The sequence below is a fragment of the Carassius gibelio genome, chromosome B5, assembly GCF_023724105.1.
Source record: "Carassius gibelio isolate Cgi1373 ecotype wild population from Czech Republic chromosome B5, carGib1.2-hapl.c, whole genome shotgun sequence".
Taxonomy (NCBI): domain Eukaryota; kingdom Metazoa; phylum Chordata; class Actinopteri; order Cypriniformes; family Cyprinidae; genus Carassius; species Carassius gibelio.
Genome location: NC_068400.1, coordinates 13,629,095 through 13,649,317, shown reverse-complemented (window position 1 = coordinate 13,649,317; position 20,223 = coordinate 13,629,095). Strand labels below are relative to the sequence as shown.

General features: G+C 36.0%; 1 protein-coding gene across 2 annotated transcripts in view; it reads left to right on the top strand.

Annotated features, from left to right (window-relative positions):
* The window catches only part of LOC127958052 (target of rapamycin complex 2 subunit MAPKAP1), a 33,665-nt gene extending 17,991 nt beyond the window's left edge, over positions 1 to 15,674 (top strand). For both annotated transcript variants that reach the window (XM_052556833.1, XM_052556834.1), the window contains 5 exons: positions 10,367 to 10,474; positions 10,598 to 10,738; positions 12,118 to 12,255; positions 14,019 to 14,116; positions 14,202 to 15,674. In XM_052556833.1, the coding sequence (XP_052412793.1) occupies positions 10,367 to 10,474; positions 10,598 to 10,738; positions 12,118 to 12,255; positions 14,019 to 14,116; positions 14,202 to 14,324 (608 nt within the window). In that variant the 3' untranslated portion in view covers positions 14,325 to 15,674. The remainder of the gene's footprint in view (positions 1 to 10,366; positions 10,475 to 10,597; positions 10,739 to 12,117; positions 12,256 to 14,018; positions 14,117 to 14,201) is intronic.
* The last annotated feature ends 4,549 nt before the right edge of the window (positions 15,675 to 20,223 follow it).

The window sequence follows — 20,223 nt, the reverse complement described above, 5'->3', positions numbered from 1 at the left end:
AAAGATGAGTCTTTAGATGTTTCTTGAAAATGAGTAAAGAATTGAGATTGGGAGGTCATTCCACCAGCTGGGCACAGTCCAGGAAAAGGTCCGTGAGAGTGATTTTGAATTTCTTTGGGATGGTACCACAAGGCGTTGTTCACTTGCAGAGCGCAAACTTCTGGAGGGCACATAGGATTTAACCAGTGAGTTTAGGTAAGTTGGTGCCGTGCCAGTGGTCGTCTTGTAGGCAAGCATCAGTACCTTGAATTTGATGCGAGCAGCTACTGGTAGCCAGTGTAACCTGATGAGGAGAGGAGTAACATGAGCTTTTTTTGGCTCATTGAAGACAACCCTCGCTGCTGCATTCTGGATCATTTGCAGAGGCTTGACAGTACATGCAGGAAGGCCCGCCAGGAGAGCGTTACAATAGTCCAGTCTGGAGAGAACAAGAGCTTGGACAAGAAGTTGGGTTGCTTGCTCTGACAGGAAGGGTCTAATCTTCCTAATGTTGTATAAGGCAAACCTGCAGGACCGGGTCGTTGTAGCAATGTGGTCAGTGAAGCTTAATTGATGATCCATCACAACTCCTAGGTTTCTGGCTGTCCTCGAAGGAGTTATGGTTGACGAGCCCAGCTGTATAGAGAAGTTGTGATGAATCAATGGGTTAGCTGGAATCACCAGTAGTTCAGTCTTTGTAAGGTTAAGCTGAAGGTGATGGTCATTCATCCAGCTAGAAATGTCACTCAGACAGGCTGAAATGCGAGCAGCTACCGTCGGGTCATCAGGCTGGAATGAGAAGTAGAGTTGGGTGTCATCAGCATAGCAGTGATAGGAAAAGCCATGCTTCTGAATGACAGATCCTAAAGATGTCATGTAGATGGAGAAGAGAAGTGGTCCAAGTACTGAGCCTTGAGGAACCCCAGTAGCAAGGTGTTGTGACTTTGAAACATCACCCCTCCAAGACACACTGAAGGATCTGTCAGAGAGGTAGGACTTAACCCACAGGAGACCAGTTCCAGAGATTCCCATCTTTCTGAGGGTGGACAGGAGAATCTGGTGATTAACAGTGTCAAAAGCAGCAGACGGGTCCAGTAAGATGAGTACAGAGGATTTTAAAGCTGCTCTTGCTAGACGCAGGGCTTCAGTAACCGAGAGCAGAGCAGTCTCAGTTGAGTGGCCACTTTTGAAGCCAGATTGGTTGCTGTCCAGGAGGTTGTTCTGTCCAAGGAACATAGAAAGCTGGTTGAACACAGCCCGCTCAAGTGTCTTTGCAATGAATGGAAGCAGGGATACCGGTCTGTAGTTTTCAAGAAGCGCTGGATTTAGAGATGGTTTCTTGAGCAGTGGGCTTACCCGAGCCTGCTTGAATGCTAAGGGAAATGTTCCAGATTGAAGAGAGGAGTTGATAATGTGAGTAAGTGAAGGTATGAAGGTATGCTAAGTGAAGGTATGAAGGTATGCTTGACGGAATAAGCAGGCTATGTTCATAACGCTTTATGTCTGTGACTAATTTTCAATCCTGATAAAGGAGATTTATACATCTTCTGAAATCTGAATAAATCATCTTTCCATTGATGCATGTTTTGTTAGGATCTGACAATATTTGGCAGAGATAGAACTATTAGAAAATCTGGAATCCGAGTATGTGAAAAAATCTTAATTATTGAGAAAATCACCTTTAAAGTTGTCCAAATGAAGTTCTTAGCAATGCATGTTACTAATCGGAAATTAAATTTTGATATATTTATGGTAGGAAATTTACAAAATATCTTCATGGAACATGATCTTGACTTAAAATCCCAATGATTTTTGGCATAAAAGAAAAATTAATAACTTTGATCCATACAGTGTATTGTTGGCTGTGTAGTAAATGGTACCTTTGAATTGTCGGTCGAACTGTTGTTTGTGTGTGCAGTTTTAATCTTATAAAGTAAGTGAAGCCGTCTGCTGCGATTTGGCTGGATAACCGCTGCAATGTGCCGTCCTAATTTGTCATCGCTGAATGGGGCGGAATCTGATAAGACCAGAGACTTTAATACAAAAAGTCAAAGGTAACAGATCGCCCCTTTGACGGCCGTGATGAGCCGGGGCAGCGTGAGATAAGAGAGGTGAGGAGAGGAGATTGAGCCGCAGACTGACTCTGAGATGGAGAAGTGCACACAAAGAATGGAAAGCAATGGTGCGGGAACAAAAGTATATTAGAGAGGAAATGGATGAAACACAGTTAAAATGATGGCATGTGGAGAGCCACTGGAGCCTCATCTCTGCTGAATTTACCACACACTGAGGTCAGAGCCTGCAGACAGAGGAGATCACTTCAGTAAGGATGCTAGAGGCTAGCGCTGTCAGTTTAAAGAGGCTGTTGTCTTCGCTTTTGTCTCATCAGTATGGATCACATACTCTTTCATCAACACCAAACTGACTCTCTGTAGCAGCGGTTCTTAGCATTTGTAAATAAAGAGATTTAAAAAGTTTAAAAAAAAATCTATTTATATTTAATAGCACTGTCAAAAGATTAATTGCGATTAATCGCATCCAAAATAAAAGTTTTTTCTTAATATATGTATGTGTACTGTGTTTATTTATTATGTATATATAAATACACACAGTATATATTTTGAAAACATTAACGTGTATTTTAGGGTTGTGCCGATAGATGATAGTATCGTGTATCGACGATAGTCAGAGATATCGACATAAGCAGATGTCTCTGTCGATAGTCAAGATGATATTATGCTCATTCTCCTATTAATGTGTTAAATTACAATAATAATAATATTATAATTTTTATTAGGCGGCCTATTATAATTCGGCTATCAAACTGCCCAACTATTTCACTTTAGCACCGTATTTCTCACACACACACACACACACACCCAACCACACAGCGTGCAGTGCGCAAAAGAGGATTAGAGCCTGTTGTCGCTGAAGAAGTTGTACCGCTTTGACTCGGATAACTCGTTAAATCCATGAAATGAAAGAGATGGAGAATGAGGAGTTGGTGTCCCACAAATTTAATGGCTGTTATACGGCAGCGCACTTTTTTCATTCATGAGAGATTAACTCTTTCTTGGTGTTACAAATAAAGTAAAGACAAAATAATAAGGCGGTGGCAGAGTGAACTTATCCATAGTAGTGCTCACGCAGTCCTTCTCTTAAAGATTGATCACTTAACTTATAAAATGCACTATGTGGTGATGACGTAGAAGGACTATTTGAGAACCACTATGGATAAGTTCGCTCTGCCGCCGCCTTATGTTCATGCACACTATAAATACAGTTTTGGGCGTTACAAAGTCTCCATTTAAAAACGTCTGCAGATATAAGGTATTTCATTGCACTTTAAAATGTAATCTGAACGGACTATATATGTGTAATATTTTAAACGAGCCCTCACTAACTGAGTTTAATGCCACAGTTATGTTAGAGTGCATCTCATTCTTGTTTCTGTGGCGTGCTTTGGTCTCGTCATGAGGCGCGTGGTCCGGAGCGATGTATGACTGATGCAGCAGTTTAATTCAACTTTACTCCAAATATATCAACTTAACTGTTTTAGATACTTTATATTTAACGTCTTCGTTAATGTCCAATATAAGTGTTAAACTGTTAGACTTTAAATGAAATCTACTGGTTTTCACCGTTGACTGATTTTGCAGAACATTTAATCTGATAACTTCTGTGCGCAGATGCGGCGTCACAGGACGCACGATGTGACCGTTGCGTCCGACTATATATTAACTAGCTGTTTTAAATACAGTATTTTTAAATTTAACGTTAGTTTATCAGTATGTTTGAAGGATTATTGGTGATTCCATAGGCTCTCTCTCGGGCACCTGCGCGGTTTAAAACACCAAATAGTTCTGCTATGACAAGAACAAAGATTCTCTCTCTTGCTCCACCCGTGCACGATAATAACGTGTATCGTCGATCTCATGGGCTGATGATTTGATGATTTGAAAAATGGCCATATCGCCCAACATTTATATATAAAATCTATTTAATATATAAACAAAATTTTTAGATATGCATGTGTGTTTGTATATATATATATATATATATATATAAATCTACGTTTAATTTTGTTATACTGTATATTATTTGTTCAAAAGTATTAAAATTTTGATGTTCTATTATATTGTATAAATTGTTTTAAATTATTTAATACATTTTATTTTTTTTATTTAAAAAAAAATTAATTTGTAGTAAATAGTATAATTTATAATAAAAATAATTTGTATTATAATTAGTATATTATATATTTAATTCAATATTTTTAATTAAAATATTTGATGATGAATTGATTTATATTAGATTATATTATATGTTATGTTATGTCAATATTTTCCATGACTTCCATGTCTAGAAGTCTAAAATTCTCTCATTTATGCAGGTTTTGTCATATTTTGAACTATTTTAACATATTTTAAATGATTTAAGCCGTCTTGTAAAGTTCTTATTTTTGATTTTTAAATATGCTTTTTTAATTGTCAAGTCTCAATATTTCAGTTACTTTAAAAAGTAATTTTTAGTAATTTCAAAGATAATCCATCACAGTGACATTTGCTTTCACTTCAAACCATTCAGCACTTTGAAATTCACAAATAGTCTAACGTGAACTTGTTTCGGAAGCTATTTTGGGTTGTTAAAACACAATCTATTGGCATCTCTTTCTGCAGAAACCATGCAAGTATTTGACAGCTTTTTCAGAATCAACAAAGATGGGGAGTTTAAGAGAAAAAGAAATGCTCCGACTCTGTGAGATCCGTGTTTCTTTGTCTTTTTAAAGCTATCAGAGGAATAGCCGGCTCAGTCCTCTCAAGCGTCTCAGTCTCTGGGGCAAACAAACAAACCCAGTGTTTTTCTTTTCAGATTTGTGACATCTTAGACATGTCTCCAAAAAAAGAGAAATGTCAGCTTGCTCTTAAAAGTACGAGCACCCTCAGTTATAATAGCATCTTTAGTTCCAGTGGTTTGAGAGTACTTGTGTTTGATGCACAGCCTCATCAGAGACGGATTGATTTGACAGCAACCCAAGAGAGCCCTCAGAGGGAATTTAATTGGAAATAAACCTACAGAATTGCCCCGCGGGCAGTGAGCCATTGCCCCGTCCCCGTCCAGCATCCCATCTTGCAGGTGATTGTTTCTCTTTTAGTCTGAGATGGTGTCTCAGAAGACGTCTTGAGTGGATGTGATGGGGTAGTTGGTCCAGAAGAGAAGCGTTAGACGGCGCAGGCCGCGCTCTCATCTGCATTTAGATGAGTATTGATTGTTTATTCACCCTCTGGAGACAAGAGACCGATGTAATCTTCTGTCCACTCTCTTCTGCACCAGCCGTTCACTGTTTGGCCATTTTTTTCCGCTCTTATTTTAAGCAGTTGTTTTTCCATTATGTATTAGTTTAGTCCTTTCTGATCTGAACAAGGAACAAAAAACTAATGTAAATCTAATATATATATATATATACTTAAATATTTGATGTATATATTTCATATGTGTGTGTAATATTGCCATATAAATTACATGTTTGTTTATTGTATTAGTTTTATAGAGTTTATAATTATTATACTAATAGTGGGAAAAAAGTAAATAAATGTACATATATATATATATATATATATATATATATATATATATATATATATATATATATATATATATATATATATATATATATATATATATATACAGGGGTGCACATAAGTGGTCTGCATTCGGGGGCAAAATAAAAAATGTGTTATATAAATATGTTCTGACAGCGCATTTGCGTACCAACATGGTTGACAGCTGTTAATACACAATTACCATTTTAGATCACAAACTGTACTATATAAGTTTTATTTTCAACCTGAAAGCATAAATCTAGGCAATGCCATGCCGTTTTCAAAGCACAATGCAAAACTTTGACATCCATCCACTGACGCTCTTTAATAAGCAACGCTAAATCCGGAAGCGTGGATTGTATACTTACTTGTCGGCAACCTGCCAAAATAAAAGCCTGCTATATGATGAAATATGATGAAAACACTTTTATTCATTTATTTTTAGACTCTTTTATCCAAAGCGACTTAAAATTGGGGAATGCATAAAGTGATTCTTCTTAAAGAGGCAAACAACGTACTAGTAAATATTAGCGTTAGCGTTTTATTTTTAATAAAATAAATGTATTTGTATTTAATACTAGGACTGCCTTTTATTTTTTATAATATTATCACACACTATTATTTAGTTTATTTACTATTATTTTATATTAAAAAAACCTAAATAAATAAAGTGCAATAATATTGTAACTATTATTAATTCATTTTTTAATAGTTATATTTAATGGGTCACGCTATATGCAGTGTGAGGAACAAACCAAATCTCCAGGTTCTTAAAAAAATTATTTGCACCCCGTATATAAAGTATGATTCAAATTAAAGTAAATAGTTAATCTAAATTTAAATTGAAATCGAATAAACCCTTCTAAACATTGATAAAACACACATACATATACACACATATATAAATTATGTATATTTATTTTCAATAAAATAATATCTAATTAAGCATATTAGTGATATACAGAAATTTATATTTATATGAAATATGAATATTTATTTAATGTTATTTAAATTTGTTTATTTAATGTTTAATCACTTAGATAAAAAAAAAAAAAAAACATTTAAATCCATGTATGGATATTTTAAAAATTAGTCTAATAATTGAGAAAAATGCTATTGCTTTGATTTTCGGTAAGGCGTGTGGACACTAAAAGCGTGCACACTGTTAAATATGACTGTTTTATGAGCGGCTCAGGGTTTGTTAAGCTCTGTGGGTCTGTTGGGGGAGATAAGCACGATTGAATGCATCCTGTGGGTCTTATCAGGGTAAATGTTGGTGACATTTGGGAGGCGGCGATGGCTGCGGTTTGGGGTCGGTGTGCTTGTGTGTGAACTACAGATGAGCTCAGACCGTGACTGTTGTGCTTTATGTGCTTAGGGCGAATGCATTGAGACATTATACAAAGATGAACATTTTCAGCAGTTGCTGGATTTGTGGGAATTTAGTATCAGCTGTTTTATTTAGTACATGGCTCGATATTTTAATGACACTCTGAGTGGATTTGTAGCCCCACATGGTACGTCTGGTCTCTGGTTAAACTCTTAATATTAAATATCATTTGATATCATGTGTCTTGTTGGGTAAGAGGTGTGCTGTTACTTTACTGAGTGATCAGACGGATGATAAAATAGAGGGAAAACAACCTCTCAGCTCACTGAGATCAGCGCAGGGATGCAGGAAAGCTTGTAAAAGGTCAGATGGTGTGTTTTTGAATTAGTCTCAGTCTCCTGCTCTTCAGTATACATATTTCAGAGCGGTGCTCTCTCCTTCTTCCATACACTCGACTGGTCTGATTCCTGCACGTCAGGCTCTGAACTGAAGTGTTGTATAGAATTGATTCACTCTTTGGCTTCGTTTGGGTTCTGATGCATCTCATTTTGTGCTGCTGGAGGCTGTCATGAACGTATTTCTTTCTCCATAGAGGTCGTAAGCTTTCGGAGGCTCTGGTGACATTTTGGAAAACCACGGTATTTGCAAAAGGGTAAATATTGCCCTGAGTGTTTGCCCTATTTAGATTGGCAGCTTCTCTCTATTGTTTTTTCCCCTTCTTTTCTGGAGAAATAAAAAACAAGGGAAGACTTAATCCTGCCTCTGGGCATTTTTCCCTGCTTCTGACAAGAAATAAACAGCCATTCCTTTGGTTTTATAGCCATCAGTTGTTCCCGCAAGGCAATAGTTATTGACTTATCTTTACAAAACTCTCCAAATGAGAGAGAAAGGTCTGTGAAGACCAGTCTTTAGGTCTTAGATGGGTTGATAACATCTGATTGGACAATAAAAAGTCAAATTAGACTGTTTGAACTGAGCAATATTAACGTTATAAAGAGAAGCCTAAAGCTGTAAATCCCAGCACATTATCTCTAACAGATTGTTGTTCATCCTGAAGTCCTTTATGACGGCTGCCTTCTCGCAAGGCAAGGGCTCTATATGAGCGTATTAAACTGTTCAGAGGTTCAGAGTGCATACGAGGTCAGTATAGCAGAGATGATTCATGTTATGAGAAAGAGAGAAAAAAACAATACTACTGTTGAGAAGGCTGCATTTACAGTATTGTTCAAAATAATAGCAGTACAATGTGACTAACCAGAATAATCAAGGTTTTTCGTATATTTTTTTATTGCTACGTGGCAAACAAGTTACCAGTAGGTTCAGTAGATTCTCAGAAAACAAATGAGACCCAGCATTCATGATATGCACGCTCTTAAGGCTGTGCAATTGGGCAATTAGTTGAATTAGTTGAAAGGGATGTGTTCAAAAAAATAGCAGTGTGGCATTCAATCACTGAGGTCATCAATTTTGTGAAGAAACAGGTGTGAATCAGGTGGCCCCTATTTAAGGATGAAGCCAACACTTGTTGAACATGCATTTGAAAGCTGAGGAAAATGGGTCGTTCAAGACATTGTTCAGAAGAACAGCGTACTTTGATTAAAAAGTTGATTAGAGAGGGGAAAACCTATAAAGAGGTGCAAAAAATGATAGGCTGTTCAGCTAAAATGATCTCCAATGCCTTAAAATGGAGAGCAAAACCAGAGAGACGTGGAAGAAAACGGAAGACAACCATCAAAATGGATAGAAGAATAACCAGAATGGCAAAGGCTCAGCCAATGATCACCTCCAGGATGATCAAAGACAGTCTGGAGTTACCTGTAAGTACTGTGACAGTTAGAAGACGTCTGTGTGAAGCTAATCTATTTTCAAGAATCCCCCGCAAAGTCCCTCTGTTAAAAAAAAGGCATGTGCAGAAGAGGTTACAATTTGCCAAAGAACACATCAACTGGCCTAAAGAGAAATGGAGGAACATTTTGTGGACTGATGAGAGTAAAATTGTTCTTTTTGGGTCCAAGGGCCACAGGCAGTTTGTGAGACGACCCCCAAACTCTGAATTCAAGCCACAGTACACAGTGAAGACAGTGAAGCATGGAGGTGCAAGCATCATGATATGGGCATGTTTCTCCTACTATGGTGTTGGGCCTATTTATCGCATACCAGGGATCATGGATCAGTTTGCATATGTTAAAATACTTGAAGAGGTCATGTTGCCCTATGCTGAAGAGGACATGCCCTTGAAATGGTTGTTTCAACAAGACAATGACCCAAAACACACTAGTAAACGGGCAAAGTCTTGGTTCCAAACCAACAAAATTAATGTTATGGAGTGGCCAGCCCAATCTCCAGACCTTAATCCAATTGAGAACTTGTGGGGTGATATCAAAAATGCTGTTTCTGAAGCAAAACCAAGAAATGTGAATGAATTGTGGAATGTTGTTAAAGAATCATGGAGTGGAATAACAGCTGAGAGGTGCCACAAGTTGGTTGACTCCATGCCACACAGATGTCAAGCAGTTTTAAAAAACTGTGGTCGTACAACTAAATATTAGTTTAGTGATTCACAGGATTGCTAAATCCCAGAAAAAAAAAATGTTTGTACAAAATAGTTTTGAGTTTGTACAGTCAAAGGTAGACACTGCTATTTTTTTGAACACACCCCTTTCAACTAATTGCCCAATTGCACAGCCTTAAGAGCGTGCATATCATGAATGCTGGGTCTTGTTTGTTTTCTGACAATCTACTGAACCTACTGGTAACTTGTTTGCCATGTAGCAATAAAAAATATACTAAAAACCTTGATTATTCTGGTTAGTCACATTGTACTGCTATTATTTTGAACAATACTGTATTTGATAAAAAAAATATAGGGATAAAACTGTAATATTTTGAAATGAAGTGCTGTTTGAAATTTTCTTCTAAAATGAGATTTATTATTATAAAATATATACACTTTAATGGCAATTAATGGGTTTTTTCAATGTTCAAATATCAGATGGCACTTCTAGGCTTTTGCATCTGAACTCTTCAAATATTGTTGGTTCAAAATAATTATCTGTGCAATAGAAAGATATGTTTTCAGTTTATTGTAATTTTATCGGTGTTATTTATATTTTTGCATGTAACATTAAGATTGTTTTTAGAATCAAAATAATGATTCCTGCAATCATTTCTCATCAGAATGACAAAGTCTTGGGGTCCTATAGGCATGAATTAAGAGAATTTGCATGGTTTGATAAAATGCATTAACAATAAAGTTGAATTATGTTATGTATATGCAACAAGTAAATGCTAATGCTTAATGGCATGAGCACATGATCTTTGAATATTATTGTGCTATTAATGGTCTTTGAGCTCTAGAAGTGCAGTGAAATGCATTTTGTAGCTCATGTGAGCCGAGTGCAAATGCAGTCAAATAAACCAGACTCAAATCAAACCCTTGTGTGATTTGTTTCAGGCCCCATGTATCGTCTGGAGAAGCAAACCGAACCGAATGTGGCGGTGGATTTGGACAGTACACTGGAGAGCCAGGGAACCATGGAGTTCTGCTTGGTTCGAGAAAACAGTCAGTTTTGATGACATTTCTGATGATCTTTGAACATCTCTCATTCATAAACATAAATGTAAAGTGCACACCTAATGCACACATCATCTTCTCCACCCCGTCCCGTCCCGTCTTCATCCGCAGGTTCTCGAGGCGAGGAGAGCTCAGAGGAGGACCCGCCTATAGACATCACTACGGTACAGGACATGTTGAGCAGCCACCACTACAAGTCCTTCAAGATCAGCATGATCCACAAGCTCCGCTTCACCACAGATGTGCAGCTAGGTACGGTTTCCACATCTCTGTACGTTACATTGATGAAATATCTGGCACTACTTCTGGAAAAACAGATCAACGTTCAGATTCAAAACAAGAGTTGTCTCTTCAGATTCAGTGAACCTCTCAGGCGCAGAACAGAATAGAGTACTTTACTGTAGTGTTGATATTAAGACATGGTATAATACTGTATAGTGTAGAAGCATATAATAAAAGTATGTAATTGTGTAGTATTATTGTTCTTAAAAGTATGGTTTAGGAAAGCATGCCACTGTAGTAAAACAATAAAATAGAATAAATAACGTGCCATTAATATTTTCTTTCAGTCTCATTATGGTATAATAAATATTATTATTGTGTAGTAATAACTAGTATTATATAGTAATAGTTAAATCAATTATATATTATATAAATAAATATGCATTTACTAAAAATTCTAACAAAATTACGAAAACGGAAAAAAAATATATATATTTTAATCGCACATAAATGTAGTATAATTTTAATATAGTATAGTATAGTATTAACAAAATACTATCTTCTTTTAGTATTATAAATTATGTATTTATGTAAATTTTATAATTGTTAAAGAGCTTTTATATTAAGTTATTTTTTAATTTTATTTGTATATATACACACACACACACACACACACACACACACGTATGTGTGTTTAATTGTTATATAAATAGTAATAATTTCTATTATGCTATTGTCATACAGAAAAGGATATTATTTGTATTTATATATGATATATATTTATGTATTTTTGTAATATGCATGTATATGTACAATTTTATATATGTTATTGTATTATATGGTATAGTTTAGTTTGGCACAAAACACTAGAAATAATAGAAAGTGTCTCCAGTTTTGGTTGCTTCTCCTGACTTCTCGGTTTCTCCACTTCTCAAAGTGCACGATCCAACTCTTGAACAAAGGTTTGGCAGATGGTCCTCAGATCAAACACAGAACGGTTTTGTGAAAGCACACTTGACAGTTGCTCCAGTCACAGCTCCATCCCAATTACAGCAGCGCTCCAGGCGCAGGAAGCCTGTGTGAGCCAGGGAATCTCTTTAGGAATTTCACTGCGATTGACAGGCTGGAATGTTTTTCTGGCACACTGATGTTTGCATGCTATTTCTTTAAATCGTGTGAATGATGGACAGCTGTCACATCCATTATGGATAGACTGTGTGTGTGTGCTTCTGAGATAGACCTGTAATAATATTCCAGACCCCTCTCTCTCACAGTCTGGGTCGCTTCTCCTTTCATATTTAAATAACAGGGAAAATAAACCCACACACCTGTTCATCTTTAGAACCTGGACGACAACTCTTTTGATAGAAACTGACAGTTGAGTGATTTCTAAAATAAAACTTTTCCAGGAATTTCTGGTGAAAAGGTGGAGATCGATCCTGTCACCAATCAGAAGACGAGCACAAAGTTCTGGATCCGACAGAAGCCGATCTCCATCGACTCGGATCTGCTGTGTGCCTGTGACCTGGTGGAGGAAAAGAGTCCAAGTCAGTTCTGCTCCAACGTTTGTCAAATATGCATGAAATCCTTATTCATTTATATACATTCAAAGTTTGGAAATCAAAATGTTTTTTAAAAATTTCCGTTCTGTTCACCAAGGCTGTATTAATTTGATGAAAAATACAATGAAAACATTAATATTGTGAAATATTATTGCAAGTCAAAATAACCATTTTCTTTTAAAATATATTTTAAAATGTAATTTATTCCTGTGTTGGCAAAGCTGAATTCCCTGCAGGCTTTATGCCAGTTTTCATTTGCTATTATATTTTTTCTATATATTTTGAGTTGGTTTTTATTTTCCAGTTTTCTGTTTTCTTTTTTGATTTCGGTTAAAACATTTTTTTTTTTGGGGGGGGGGGGTATTTTTTATAGTTTCTTTTTTTCTTTTTCTTTTTTAGTTAATTTAATCAAACAAAATTTAATTAAAATGTTGGCAACCAAGGTTTTTATATATTATATTATATTCCAGTTAACATCGAAGTATTAGTTAGCTATAATAACTCTGCTCCAGTGTCACATGATCCTTCAGAAATCAATCTAATATGCTGTTTTGCGGTTTAAAACAAATTCTTGTGATGATTAGTGTTGAAAACAGTTCATACATGTAAACAGTGATGCTTTTTTCAGGATACATTGATGGACATTGTTCAACTGAACAACATTTATTTGAAATAGAAATATGTCCCTTTTAATCAATTTAATGCATCCTTTAAAATGTATTTATTTATTATTAAAAACTGAATAACAAAGATTTTTCTACCTGTTGTATACTTCCAGTAGAGTAATAGGAACTGCCTCTCTAGCCTCCTCTGATAAAACGTCTCTGGTTTATATAGAAACTCTTTTGATGTCTCACATCACTGAAGACTGACAGATATAGCGTAGCACTGCAAACTCACCAAGGGATTTATATTACATTACACTTACAGGAAACCCCCGTTTCCAAAAACAAAATCTATTTACGCAGCCTTTCTGTAAGGTTTGCATTGGTAAGTGATGCAGACATCTCTTCTTAGCGGATATGACAGGGCCACGAGCGCATCTCTCCAGACGCGTGCTGCTAACGGTGATTGATGAAGTGCAGACAGATTGCTGAAGTCTGCTCACACCGATGCTCCGGCTTCGCCTGGAAGTGCTCCAGTCTCTCAGTCACTGAGCGTTTGGTTCTGTGTGTTCAAATTCAAAGATGCCAGAGTTCATATTTGAGGTTAATTGTGTGATATGTAATATTATAAAAGAATCCTGGTTTCCACAAAAATAAGAAGCAACACAAATGAAAATATGCCTTGAGCATAAAATCAGTATATTAGAATGATTTCTGAAGATCTCGTGACACTGAAGACTGGAGGAATGATGCTGAAAATACAGCTGCACATCACAGGAATGAATATCATTTTAAATATTAATATTCAATTTTTGTAAATTGTAATATTTCACAAGTTTTGATTGTATTTATGGTCAAATAAATGCAGCCTTGATTAGCATAAGATTTTTTTTTTCAAAACATTATAACATGTCACTGACCCTTAAACGCTTGAATTGTGCATATATTTTTATTTTATTTTTGATAGCCCTGGGTTATTTTATTGTCTGGGTGTTTTACGTTTTCTTGGTGCAAACATAAGATCTCTCTTTCTTTATTCATTTATTAATGCAATGATCAGTTTATATATATATATATATTATACATTTATTTTTTTATTTTTTCTGAAAGTAACTTTAAGATCTTTATGGTTTCTTTTATTAGGTCATGCAATATTTAAGCTCACATATCTAAGCAACCACGATTACAGAGCCCTGTACTTCGAGTGTGATGCTGCTACTGTCAATGAGATTGTGCTCAAGGTAGGATTTATAGTATTTTACTGCTTTTTGTGTATTAATTCGATCAAATTCACAGGAAGTGTGTCATTTCCTCTTCCTCTGCCAGGTGAACTACATTCTGGAGTCTCGTGCCAGTACGTCGAGGGCGGATTACTTCGCCCAGAAGCAACGGAAACTGAACCGTCGCACAAGCTTCAGTTTCCAGAAGGACAAAAAGTCGGGCCAGTAGAGCTGGTGGCCAAACCGATCAGCAGACTCTGAACCAAACGGCCTGCATGAACAGAGGCAGAGAGAAAGACGGGAAACATAAAGAATAGTAGGATGGCGAGAGTTTTAGATGAAAATGCATTTACATCCAGATGGAGAAATCAGCCTCTCAAGGTCGACCTTTTTTGGACTGACGGTCCTTAATCATATCAGAGCACTAATGCTCTCTGCTGTCACTCGAATTTACTAGCAAAACCAACCAACAATCTAATTGAACAATTATATTAACGTTTGAAGCCACAGCCATCGCCCAGACCAGACAGAACCACCGTCTGGACTCTGAATGCCACTGACCGAGAACCTGCTGCTGTTTGCGTCAAAGACTTCCTTCCACTGCCTCCAAACCAACTGTACATAAACACGCACCAAACGAACGCAGTCGGAAACTTACAGGCCAGAAAGAGCAAGCGAACCGTATTAGCTGTTCCCGTATGTATCAAAGATGTTAACTCAAACTGCATCGGACACTGACACGTAATCACCGTATTTTTTTTTTATTTTTATGAAAATGTAAATAGCAAACGCATTCAGGGTCTGATGACAAACCCTCTCTGGCCATAGTACTTCAGTGCCTGCTACAGATCAACAGGACGAATGCGTTCTTCGAGATTTTACGCGTCCGCTGGTTAAGTCGGGAAACTCTTTTTACCACCAGAGGAGGTTAATGGGTTAAGGAATGACAGATTTTTAATCATCAAATATGAAATTAATAACTACTTTTTACTGTGATGTGTTTTTGCCCCTCTGCATTGTATCTTTGGATTGGATATATATATATTATAAGGAACCAATCGCCGTGTATTTCCGCCGGATGTTTTGGTTTATTCTGACTGTCTTCTCGGGCTGCAGTGGGAATGTATGACATTTGTTTCTAGATGTTAAAGATAACATTATTACGCTAGGTTCATTTCATCCGTGTCTGCCGACTCAACCTGAAACTCTCGCTCTATAACTCCACTTCAAACGCTGCTGTTGTTAAACTGGATTCAGGGTGTTCGTTCTATCCAAAACTGTTCTGACTCAGGTTTCCGACTGCCATGTTGTCTTGACTGATCTTGTATCATTTTTCATTTTTTTCATTTTACAAAGCTGGAGAGCGATGACTGATTGTCAGCTCAGCTCTGACGGATGGACAAAGAGAGTGTGTTTTCCTGTGACAGGGATAACAGCTGAATAGACATTTCAAATAAAACTTTATTTATAATATTCCGATGAACTGGGGGGGTTATCATGCGCCCTATGGAATCAATATTTGCTACAGTACATGTATACTGTATATAAGTAGATTTTTTAATTAAAGAATGAACTATGATATATTTGTCCTGGTGTCATTTTTGTTGGGTTTTAATAATTTTGTCTTCTGTGCTTACACTGTCGCGTAAGGTAGGCAGCATAATTGTGTTTAATTTGAAGTCGGCTTCATAAGGGACAAATTCGAATGAAGCATTGCATGCATCTTTCACAGATAAGGCAATCCCTGAAAGCATCGCGACGTGAAGCTCATCAAGCCAGCAAATGAGTAATCAGATATTTCATTTAATAAACGTAAATTATTGATTAAAATTGCTTGGTTTATTTTAGAATTTATTTTTGGAGTCAGTTGATTTTCACTTGTTTTGCTTGAAGAAGCACTTTTGAGTGTCTGTGTAGAGCACTCTCAATCAAATACATACGTTTTTATCACAGCTACAAAATAAAAGGTAGCTGCCTTTGTCGAAAGGTCATTGTACGGTTTAAACTATGTCAGGAAGATAAAATGTTATCAAAGGCACCTTATATTTGACATATTTTATCTTAGGCTAGTAAGTTCTGAATCATATTTTCTTTGCTCTTCACTAAACTGTCTAAAAAGGGTAATATTTTATTTTTTCATTTTGTGGGAAAATTACAGTTTTGAACATATAAGGTAATAATAATAATAAAAAAAATAACTACAAAGCAGCAAAACAAATATATATATATATATATATATAAAATCTAATTTTTTTTATTACATGTGGAGCATGCATCTCTGTAACTATAAGGCCACCAAACTTTATGCATAAAGTAAATATGATCTGTTGATTTCATGCTGACTTTAACACCAGGCCTTTAATTCAAATCACTAAATTTAAAATATTGTGTGTTGTCAAATGCAGTGAGGTGTCCCCTGCCTTCTTACAGTCACTGAATGAGTTTGGTCTCTGTATAATGTAGAGAAATCTCTTTGTTGCAACATTAATACAAAGCCAAGAACGTTTGTTAGCCTCCAGCTAGTGCAGGTTTCTTCTGTCACATTTTGTTTGCTTTTCTCCACCAACCCTACAGGCCTCAAGAGAGCCAGACATCCAACTGAACGAGGAGTAGTCAGCGCTCGCTACTTCATCTTATGTTTATATACAGTTTCTAAGATGGAACAATTCTGATTTTGTAACATGGAAAATGACTTTAAAAGACAAGTGGCTGTCTACTATAACACACACATTTAACTGTATAGAAAGTTTTGGTCCAATAAGTAATATCTCAGTCTTATCAGAATTTAATAGGATAATATTATTGGTCATCCAGTCTTTTACTTTTTTAATACACTCTGTTAGCTTCGATAATTTAGAAGTTTCATCTTAAGATGTATAGTTGAGTATCATTACTATAATGGAAACTAATCTCATAATTTCTAATAATATTACCAAGTGGCAACATGTATATTGGAAATAGCAGAGAACATAGGACAGATCCTTGTGGCACTCCATACTTTACTGCATTTTATTGAGATGATTCCCCGTTTAAATAGACAAAGTGATAGCAATCAGAAAGGTAGGATCTAAACCATCTTAGAGCCTGCCCTTAAATACCTGTATAGTTTTGTAATCGATCTATGAGTATGTCATGATCTATGGTGTCGAACATAGCACTAAGATCAGGTAAAACTAGCAATGAGATGCAGCCTTGATCTATATATATCGATTGATATTTTTTTGTTTAAACAAATTACTAATATATATTATACATATCATTTGTTATTTTATTTTTTGCAGTAATTAAAATGTTATTTTTTGACATTACAATTGTAGTACTATTTGTAGTATGTAAATTGTTTATATTAAAGTGTAAAAGTTTTGTTGTAATTGAAATTATATTTGTATATTTATTTATTTAAATTAAAGTATGTAAATGATATACTATATATTTATTTATAGAAGAAAATTAGGCTATATATTTAAATTATAAAATGTTTTGGTAGGCCAATAAAAAGCATGTAAGAGCCTGTGTCTTGTTTTTGATTACCTTAGTGTTAGAGTTAACAACATTTTAGTCCCAAGTTTTTGTGTTAATGTTAATTTTGTAATGAAATAATCCTAGCTTTGTTATTTTCTATGTGGCACTTGTATGTTTGGTTTGCAAATGTTAGTTCAGTTTTATATGAATGCTGCAGATTCAACCTTTTCATTTTTTTCAGTTGCATTTGTATGGATTTCTTGACCTGAATGATTAATGCACTTATCTTTCCCTCAGTGTTTCCATTTTCAACAGGCTTCGTGAATTGTGTCAGAATATGGAAACCTTGAACTTTTTTGCCGCAAGATCAGATGCATGAATGCTGTTTAGGAAACCACTGATTGTATTTCACTTTGCAGTGTAACGAAAAAGACCAACAACCAATCGACTTGATTCATAAAGGATGCAAGCAGCAGCAGCATTTCAGCAAAAGGTAACATCTCGCCTGTGGGGTTAAACGCTGGGAATCAGAGCCCAGCTGGCAGAGGACTCATCCTTACAGAGGCCTCTGTCTTGAGGTTCTTCTGCAGCTGTGGTCCCTGAGAGATCTTTTTCTGCCCTCCACGAGAACCGGAGATAGACACTGGTTAAAAATATCCTAAGACCTCGCCACAACTGAGACAATAAACTTAATTCAGAGTGACAGTCATGGAGCCTGAGCCGGATTTTCTCAGTTCTTGTTGCAGGAGAAAGAGGCTTGTTTCTCCTCGGCTCTGTCACGATGCTTGTTTTGGCTCTGCAGCACTCCAGTGTCTCTCTGCATCCTCACTGGACTCTTTCCAGACTGTGTCAGTTTGGCTTTTGAGCATAGTACATTTTGTTTCTGCCGGGTGCAATTGTTTTGATGGTAGTCTGTCTTTCAGTCCACTAGCTGTGAATGTGGATGCACTCGGTGTTAGTTTCATGTTTTCAGAGCTGCCTGGGAATTTTTGAAGGTTGAAATCTGGTTTTGTTTTACAAGATATACAGGCCTTGGTTACAGAAGATTTTAACATTTACTTCTTTTCCTAATAGATTTTTTTAAAAAAATGCAGACATTCGGGAAGAAAAGTATGTGTGTGTGTATTACGGCTGTCAAACTGTCAAATCAATTAATGCCATTCAAAATCAAAGTTTGCGTTTATATAATATATGTGTGTGTACTGTGTTTATTTATGTATAAATATTTATATTTAAGAATTTCTGTTGATTCTTGTTGATCCTGGAACAATATTCCAGGCAACCAATCAGAATTGAGGGATAGGTTTAAGGAAATGTGAGTTTTAGCCTTTCAAACAGATTTAGGTGTTTCTATACTACTGTAATTCATTGTTGTTCCTTTCCCTCTGATTTTATGGATAAATTATGGGTAGGGTTGGTTTATGGTTAGGTCTATTGTTTTGGGCAATAATGTTGATCTAGGAACATGTCATATGTATGTGTGTATATATACATTAAAATATACACACCACACACATCATGTAAACTCAAAATTTGATTTGTGATTTTTTATTTTATTTATTTATATATTTTAATAATACAGCACCATGCCCATTCAGCAAAACATGAAGCAATAGACCAAGAGCCACATTCATAACGCCGCGTGTTTGTTTGATTTATATCAGACTGCCTGGAGCATTTTTTTCTCATATTAATTTTTCTTCATGTATATCCTCCTCCTGTCTGTGTTTTCCAGCAGCAGCAGCAGATCTTCAGACGGAAGCTGACTGCCGTCTAGAGGCGACAAATGCAAACCGAGCAGGTGTTTTATATTTACTTCTGCAAACACGCACGCTTGACGGGTCTGAATGCACTCACATCTTATAGGTGTCGTGCATTATGCACTTTATTTAAGTGCATTAACCGCCGAAATCCTGAATGTTAAAATTTGCATGAATATAATTAAACCACCTCAGATATTCATTGTTCAACAGTATTTCGGTCTACTCTCTGCTTAAATCAATTAATCAAATAAACAGTAAATTATAAAAGAGAGACTTCACGCGTGAAGTACTCCACGCATGCGCATTCTGTGGTGTATTAAATGTAAAATCAAGTCATGGGTATTGCATACATAAAATGAATACATGCTGCAGCAATATTAAAATAGTATGGTATTCCAAACATAGACCTTATTATTTAGTGCTCCATAACAAGCCATGATTAAATGCTAATGCAAACAAATAACAATTTTAGCTTGGGCTTTGCTGCCCCCTGGAGGTCAAACATTGAGACAACAACACGTGACGTCATCGTTCCAATTGTTGACCGTTGTTTCTTACTAAAAACAAAAGGGGATTTTTTTTTTATTATTATTACTAGTTTCCTGTTAAAGCTGCAAAGATAATGTAAAAAAATACTGACGGATATATACCAGATCATGTAATTTTATTAACTTTAAAAACTGTTTCATGTCGTTTTGTTTTTGTCAGCTGAGCAATCATATATGTTGTTAGACAACAGTACACACTTCAGTCTCTCACAGTCTCATTCCTGTCAAAAATCGACCTGTAAGGACTTTAAGATTGGTGTCACGTGCTGAAAGGAACAGAAAATGTCAAATCTTCTAACACACCGCGTGGTGGAGCCACAACATTAGAAGATTTACACAAGATGTCCACATTTCG